This window comes from Pecten maximus, unplaced genomic scaffold (assembly GCF_902652985.1).
Source record: "Pecten maximus unplaced genomic scaffold, xPecMax1.1, whole genome shotgun sequence".
In the NCBI taxonomy this organism is placed as follows: Eukaryota; Metazoa; Mollusca; class Bivalvia; order Pectinida; family Pectinidae; genus Pecten; species Pecten maximus.
The window spans coordinates 304-9,756 of NW_022982764.1; the positions used below are offsets into that span (position 1 = coordinate 304).

At 33.8% G+C, this 9,453-nt stretch overlaps 1 protein-coding gene across 1 annotated transcript; it reads left to right on the forward strand.

Annotated features, from left to right (window-relative positions):
• Positions 1 to 517: 517 nt before the first annotated feature.
• Positions 518 to 8,423, forward strand: LOC117320909 (serum paraoxonase/arylesterase 2-like; the record flags this gene model as incomplete). The annotated part of the gene is given in 4 exon segments (XM_033875389.1): positions 518 to 718; positions 2,028 to 2,112; positions 3,718 to 3,852; positions 5,330 to 8,423. Coding segments are annotated over 4 exon segments (589 nt in total), but the record flags the coding sequence as incomplete, so codon positions are not given.
• Between the last annotated feature and the right edge of the window lie 1,030 nt (positions 8,424 to 9,453).

Below are 9,453 nucleotides of genomic sequence, written 5' to 3' on the forward strand. Positions count from 1 at the left end.
ATCAAAATATTAGCCCCACTCGTGAAATATATTTGGTATTACTGAAGACACTGTTAGATATCCTCTATATATTTGGTATTACTGAAGACACTGTTAGATATCCTCTATATATTTGGTATTACTGAAGACACTGTTAGATATCCTCTATATATTTGGTATTACTGAAGACACTGTTAGATATCCTCTATATATTTGGTATCACTGAAGACACTGTTAGATATCCTCTATATATTTGGTATTACTGAAGACACTGTTAGATATCCTCTATATATTTGGTATTACTGAAGACACTGTTAGATATCCTCTATATATTTGGTATTACTGAAGATACTGTTAGATATCCTCTATATATTTGGTATCACTGAAGACACTGTTAGATATCCTCTATATATTTGGTATTACTGAAGACACTGTTAGATATCCTCTATATATTTGGTATTACTGAAGACACTGTTAGATATCCTCTATATATTTGGTATTACTGAAGACACTGTTAGATATCCTCTATTTATTTCAGTATTAATGATGTGGCTGTGACGGGGGAAAACTCATTCTACTTCACAAATTTCTTAAGTTCCCGAAGTCAAATTTGGGGAGCGTTTGAGATTTATCTAATGTTACCACTTGGAAGTATTTCCTACTTTGATGGGAGTTATTACGAAACCGTGGAAGAAGGCTATTTAATGCCAAATGGGTTGGCATTATCACTTGACAAAACGTAAGTCATATGTTGGAGATGGTGGGAACTTAATAGCAGTCTGTCAGTAATATGACTGGAAAATATGTCATATATTATGCCTTCATCAAGAACAGGGAGTCTGTGAAATCTCCCAATCTTGACATGGACAAAAAATCAGAGAAATCTCTGAAGCAAGACATGGACTAAAAAATCAGAGAAATCTACAAAGCATGACATGGACTGAAAAATCACAAAAATCTAAGAATGGCATGGACTGAAAAATCAGAGAAATCTCCTAAGCATGACATGGACTAAAAAACCACAGAAATCTAAGCATGACATGGACTGAAAAATCACAGAAATCTAAGCATGACATGGGCTGAAAAATCACAGAAATCTAGGCATGACATGGGCTGAAAAATCACAGAAATCTGAGCATGACATGGACTGAAAAATCACAGAAATCTAGGCATGACATGGACTGAAAAGTCACAGAAATCTGAGCATGACATGGACTGAAAAATCACAGAAATCTAGGCATGACATGGGCTGAAAAATCACAGAAATCTGAGCATGACATGGACTGAAAAATCACAGAAATCTGAGCATGACATGGACTGAAAAATCACAGAAATCTAGGCATGACATGGACTGAAAAATCACAGAAATCTAGGCATGACATGGACTGAAAAATCACAGAAATCTAGGCATGACATGGACTGAAAAATCACAGAAATCTAAGCATGACGGGCTGAAAAATCACAGAAATCTAAGCATGACATGGGCTGAAAAATCTCAGAAATCTAAGCATGACATGGGCTGAAAATCACAGAAATCTAGGCATGACATGGGCTGAAAATCACAGAAATTTTAGGCATGACATGGACTGAAAAATCACAGAAATCTAGGCATTACATAATAATAATAATAATAATAATATCTTTTATTTAACCAGGGTAACATATTTAGACAATGCCTAGTTTACAACATGGCCCTACATAGACTAAAATCAGAGAAATATCAGAAGAATGCTGTACATGTTGACAGAAAAATTAGAGAAGTCTCCCAAACATGACAAAGAAGTGTATTCCTAACTACAATATGATCTATATTCCCAATATAATGTATATTGACAGTCGTTTTTCATTTTGATTTCTTAACAAAAAATATAATTATTTTAAAATTGATTTGCAATAATTCTGCATATATATACTTATCTCTATCACAAAATGAAAGGATGTTGTGTCAAAGTTCAGAGTTGAAAGTCCATATACTGGTTGATTTTTGAGTTTGTAACAGTATTGTAACTATACCTAAATCTGGAATTGTTTTTCAATATATAATACAGGTACTTATACATGGCTACCTCTATCAACGGTGCAATCAAAGCGTTCAAGAGACAGGGAAATGCAGGGCAGCTTATATTTGTACAGGTAAAAGGACCGTGTCTTATATAAAAATTATACCAGCATCTCAGATACTCCGGGTATAAAAATTATACCAGCATCTCAGATATTCCGTGTATAAAAATTATACCAGCATCTTAGATACTCCGGGTATAAAAATTATACCAGCATCTTAGATACTCCGCGTATAAAAATTATACCAGCATCTCAGATACTCCGGGTATAAAAATTATACCAGCATCTCAGATACTCCGGGTATAAAAATTATACCAGCATCTTAGTTACTCCGGGTATAAAAATTATACCAGCATCTTAGTTACTCCGGGTATAAAAATTATACCAGCATCTCAGATACTCCGCGTATAAAAATTATACCAGCATCTTAGTTACTCTGGGTATAAAAATTATACCAGCATCTTAGTTACTCTGGGTATAAAAATTATACCAGCATCTCAGATACTCCGCGTATAAAAATTATACCAGCATCTTAGTTACTCTGGGTATAAAAATTATACCAGCATCTTAGATACTCCGCGTATAAAAATTATACGAGCATCTCAGATACTCCGGGTATAAAAATTATACCAGCATCTCAGATACTCCGGGTATAAAAATTATACCAGTATCTCAGATACTCCGGGTATAAAAATTATACCAGCATCTTAGTTACTCCGCATATAAAAATTATACCAGCATCTTAGATACTCCGCGTATAAAAATTATACCAGCATCTCAGATACTCCGCGTATAAAAATTATACCAGCATCTCAGATACTCCGGGTATAAAAATTATACCAGCATCTTAGATACTCTGGGTATAAAAATTATACCAGCATCTCAGATATGCCGGGTATAAAAATTATACCAGCATCTCAGATACTCCGGGTATAAAAATTATACCAGCATCTTAGTTACTCCGCGTATAAAAATTATACCAGCATCTTAGATACTCCGGGAGCTAGGATCACATTTGTATGACAAAATAAAGACTCGGTCAATGCCATCCTGTTGATATAACTCAAGGACTAGTTTGATTCTATGATTTACATCTAACGAATCTCAAGGTCAACATGTCATTAAACTGGCTGGCTTTGACCTTGGTCGTAACTTGTCTGTAATTATCAACAGAAATTTGATTGTAAAAGAAATTAATGATTTGTCAGGATTTGTTTTCCTGAAATCAGACAAATTCAGTCGCATGCCTTTAATTTTCCATGACATATCCCAGGGGTACAGAGAGTGAAAGTGAACATAGCCCCCCTGGAGTATTAGATTATCAAAGATGATATTCTATTATTAAAGGACCAATCTCACAAAGAAGTTAGCGGATTGTTGATACAATATTATGATTATATAATTTTTTAATGTGACAGGCTTATATTGTACCACATGACAGTAAGTTTCTTGATTGCAAGTTTTGCTCTCAACCATGTGTTGGTATTTTTAAAACCTTTGTCTAAGGGATATAAAAAATTCTAGATGGTCACAATAAACCAATTATTTATTTAATTCAGGCCCTATGGACCTCTTGTCTAGTGAGTGAAAACATATGTTTTCAATGGATTATTGGTGTTTTTTCATATTTCTGATTAAACGTGATTATAAGTATTTACTCGTGTTTTCATTGACTAGGAAGTGAAGTTGTACACATCTGCAGATAACCCGACCATCAATCCCCTGACTGGACATTTATTGGTGGGGGCCCAGCCAATCCTCTTTAAGACCGCCCACACATTGGAGGATCCACATTTACCCAGTGCATCACAGGTAAGACTGGTTGGTTGAACAATTCCAAACCACATGGTACAAAATGGTCAGCTAATGACATATGGAAATGTGTTCTTTTTCCGTTAGCTGTGGTAATGTAGCTCTATCACACATAGACATTTCTAATAGGATATGTGTCACAGATAGGCTGGGCATGCAAAATTTTTACTACGTTTCTGTCATCCATCAATTTTTTTTGAAAACGTGCTACTACTTGTCATGATGGACAATTTAGTGGGTGGTTTAAAAAATCTTACGATTGATGAAATGGAACTGATTTGTATACATTGTACGATGGGTTTTCGCTTCCTACAGCCCATAGATTCGGGTCCAATTTTACTTCAAGAACAAACACTGGTCATATCCGTCTGCAAGATTTACTCACATGAAACCTGATTATGCCTTTCCTAAATCGTAGCTGTCAGTACCACTGTTTGTACCGTCGCCATGTTTAATTGTACTCTAGCGATAAAGAATCTTTATCTACCGCAAAAATCCAGATTTCAGTTCGGTCAGAAAGAAAATAAAACATATAGAAGTTTGTTTTATGCCGGACTAGTAGTTAGTACAAATTTAGTTAATTGATAATTGTGTGATTTTTATTAAAAAAGAAAGGGAGATAATTTGACAATGCATATAGGAACATTTCAGAAGTTTACAATATACTGCATATCTATTGTGAAAAAAGCAATAAAGATGAAAAAAACATCGGCATAAAAGTAGTTAGTTATGTATATTGGGCGCAGAATTCAAGTGACTATCATTCATGATTCATTACAGCTCTTCTCTATAAAACTTTTTTCAATATTAAAGTTAATTACTGACTTAAAAAAAAAAAATCTTTTGAACATTGTTGTCAAATTTAATATCACAACATGTTAGTAATAACCTGAGGTCCTTTCATGATTCATTAAATACAGCCCTTCTCTATAAAATTTCTTAAAACGTTTTTGAATATTTAAGTTAATTACTGTATTTAAAAAAAAATTGTTTTAAACATTGTTGTCAAATTTAATGTCACAACATGTTAGTAATAACCCGAGTTCCTGTGGAACATTATCTACTTGCAACAAAGATGTCGCAAAATTGTTCAGGCAATTTAGATTTCCTCTCATACTTTGAATGTGCAATGAGCTAGGGAGATCTGCCTCTCTGGAGGCTTTAAAGGGTGACATGTATATATGCAGGTGTTAATTTTAGTGAAAAAACGTAGAGAGAATTTTTATACAAAATTTAAGAAATAAAAATGGTGATGTAAACACATTTAAAGAAGTTCTGTTACCCTGCTGTTAATGTTGATTTTATGGTTCCTAATGCCGACTTAACTAATTTTGTTTTCAAACCTTAAGACATTATAAGAATGATATTTAGAAATAATTTCATGCATGAACTTTTTAAATTAATTTAACAAAATTAATCTATTCCTGAAACCGCTATTTACATGTGTAACTCTGTTTGGTTGGTTTTACTTTGCTAGGTTTTACACTTTGAGCTAACTGATGGAATCCTGTCTAAAACAACAGAGCTCTACGCCAATGATGGGAGTGTGCTTTATTCGTCCACAGTTGCCTCCCTTTATGGAAATCAAATGTTGATTGGAACCATTAACCAAAAACTTCTGTTCTGTGAGGTGAGAACCATGTAGAGGTTCAGCAGACTCCAGGACCCAGGTGCTCAGACTAAGAACCAAAAAAATAAGGATTCCAGTATGCAGAAAGATATTTTTTAATGATTTTACAAGAAATTAATGCAGTCAAATTTCACAAAAATTGTTCGGGTATGAACAAGTTGTATTCAATTTAATACATTTTACATACCACTTATTGAAAAAATGTTTTACTTAAGAATTATGAATCTGTGATTGATTTGAATTTTCATTTGTTATATTTGCCATATTATTTTCTTTCATAGCATGTATACCACTTTGATACAGTCATGTTACTAAAGCATGATTAAATTAATTATTTAAGCATAATAATAATGAGCGAATTTGAAATAGAAAAGCCATTTTGGTGGGGCACTGGTTGGTCTCTCGATGGCTACAATATTGATGGCATAAATGGATATGGAAATTAGTCATATACAATCCTTTGAATGACACGGTCTAGTTGGGCATTGCAATATTAATGAATATATTTAATTTGAAGTTGTGATTGAGGAAAAACCTGCATCTTTGTGTAAGATATAATTTCTCTTACACTCTACATGTATATCTTTATGTATTCTCTTTACACTGGACAGTTGTGTCCACACATTTTCTCTTACATTCGACAGGTGTATCCTACTGGACAGGTGTATCCTACTGGACAGGTGTATCCAAAAACATTTTTCTTACACTGAATGGGTGTTTTTTTTGTGTGTTTTTTTTTACACTGCACAGATGTATCAACACATTTTCCAGTAGGAACTTTCTTTATCCTCACTTATGCATTCCAGTTTGTAGGATATACACAGTGTAGGTCTCATGCTATCATGTAGGATGATTCTAGTGAAAATGTGTTCGGTCATATTACTATTTAAGTATTTTGAACTTTTTTTTTTAAATCTAAAATGTATATAATCAATATATCTAACTATTGAATGTGTGATCAGGTGACTCGGTGGTAACACACTCCCTTTCTCCAGAAGTGACGTGGGTTTGACTCTCGAATTTAACGGGAAAATAAAAGGAACACTGTTATATGGGGTCACCTGACCATGTTGATTGTCTCCTGGTTCTCCGATTTCCTCCCGCAGTAAGACTCCTGTCCATGCTTTCATCCATGTCAACATTAGTGATTATTACGAGTTGTTTTACTATTGTTAAATAAATTGTTTATTTGTTAAGTATGTTGGCTGATTTCATATGAAATTAACCAAAGGATCGTTAAACCTATTATTTGTTGCTAGATTACTACACAGCACTGCTGTTATTTGTCCGCGTCTTCACGTGGGTGTTTAGGCCAAAAATGTATGATTTTATGATACCTAGTAGTTCAATTATTTTTGTGATTTGGAATTACAATTCATGTCTATTTAGGTTACATTGTTTTATTTTTACACCAAATTAATGATCTCTATCATAACTAACATAAAGATACACATACAATAATGCATGTTGTGTCTAGATAATGTATTGAATGTATCAAAGGTTGAATGATTGTGATTTTACTTAAGTTTATATCATTTTACATCTGCAGAAAATACCATATCCAAGAATTCATGTTCATCTTTGAAGGTCTATATATACATGTATATATATATATAACTTAGCAACACATGACGAAGGAAGACAACTTGTTTTCCTTCGTCATTTGTGTTGCTAAGTTATATATCTATTTATTAGCACAATGTATCATATACACTATGTGTTGGTGATCCGAAGATATAGATTTGAATTTCCTGTCGTAATTGTACCGAGAGAAATATATACAGTGGACGAAGACTTTCTATCCTAGTAGCTTCCCATAACGACTATTGCCCAGCTTCCTCTGACCAAACACCAGAGGCAAAGACCTCAATATAGCTGTCCATCAAAATGGCTTACAACTGTGTATGTCTGGTGTTGGGTCAAAGAAAATTCTGTCTACACTTTATGGATGAATTTGTTTGTCAATTGTTTTACTGGTATGATTACACTAGATACGACAACCATTAATATCAATTGTTATAACATAATCCCTGTGATTTGTAATGAAGATCTGGGTTAATGTTAGTTTGTCAGCAAACCATGACAACATGAACTTTGATAAGCCTAGCTCATCCATACTAGGGGCATATCACTATTGTATGACTTTCATATTTGCTCAAGTCTTCTGTTTACTCGATGACTCATAACCTTGTCATCAACAGAAAACTCTAGCATATACAAAGCCATAGGATGAGCCCCTGTGATTCATCCATCATATAAATGAATGCAAAATCTGTGACATCTGTAACATATATTTTGGAACTGCTAAATCTGTGTTTTAATTTTACATTGGGATGTATTAGATGATGTTACCACAGTGATCATATGGTCATACTGTAGGTGTTTAGCATGCTCATGACATAATCTATAAATATTGTTTAGCACACTCATTAGTCAAAGACCAATTATATAATATACATGATGTATAGGGCATTATCTCTTTAACAAATGACCGTGATTAACACCTATAATCAGATGTTAAATAGGAGTTTGTGAGTGTACCTAGAATTTATCATTCCATATTGTATGTTGTTTTTTTAGCCAAGATTTCCCTGTGATTTATCCCTGTTAATATATTTTGCTTTTTTCCAATAAAAAAGATTTTTACCTTTCGTTTTGGATTTTATTGTTGTTTGAACAGAATCAATGCAGCTAGTAATTATACCCTTTTCATATTCATGTGGGCAACATTTAGGCCATTATAGTAGTAAACATCTTAAAACGGAAGACAGTGTACAAATTGTGTATTCAATCTTTATTTCCATAGTAACGAATAATTCACAATGATAATGATGATTGCCGTATTTTACCTAATAAGTGCACTGTGTACTAACAAAAACACCAAAACGGTGTGCTTAATGAACTATGTACAGAAAAAAAGTTTCCACAGGAAATCTGGATGGAAAATAAAAAACTTCAAAGGAAGGTAAGGATGTTTTCATGTGTTTCAATTAGTGGATCCATCCTCTTTTCTTAAAAAATATGGAGGTGCACTTATTTGTCAGAGTACTGTAAACAATTTCAATTACATTCCAGATATTTACCGATGCAAAGGCCACATTTATAAAAAATATTAGGGAGACAGGAAATGGTGGTGGTGGTGGTGGGTCATAACACCAAATAAGAAAAGAGAGTGTGAATTGATGTGGGTCATAACACCAAATAAGAAAAGAGAGCGTGAATTGATGTGGGTCATAACACCAAATAAGAAAATATAGTGTGAATTGATGTGGGTCATAACACCAAATAAGAAAATATAGTGTGAATTGATGTGGGTCATAACACCAAATAAGAAAAGAGAGCGTGAATTGATGTGGGTCATAACACCAAATAAGAAAAGAGAGCGTGAATTGATGTGGGTCATAACACCAAATAAGAAAAGAGAGCGTGAATTGATGTGGGTCATAAAACCAAATAAGAAAAGGTAGTGTGAATTGATGTGGGTCATAACACCAAATAAGAAAAGAGAGCGTGAATTGATGTGGGTCATAACACCAAATAAGAAAAGATAGTGTGAATTGATGAAGTCCTGGACACATAAAAGCTGGAAAAACTACTGGTAAATCCTTATATCTTCATATACGAGACGACCCTGATTCTGTTTAGATTGACATGTTGTGAGCCTCATATTGAAGGATTTGAATTTTGACGGACATATTGTATTATATTTCAACATAATCCCTTTCAGTATCTATACACTTTTGCCAGCGGTGTTTAAGGGCCTCAATGTCACTTTGATAGAACTCCTTTTCTTGGCTGTTTAGAAAGTCGTCCACTGTATGTTAGGGTTTACGGTTAGTGTGCCTGAAATAACCGTTTTCAGTTTTGGAAATAGATGAAAGTCTGATGGAGCGAGATCAGGTGAATAAGGTGGATGCTCAATCAATTTAAAGCCACAATCATGAATGGCAGCCATGGCAATGACGGACTCT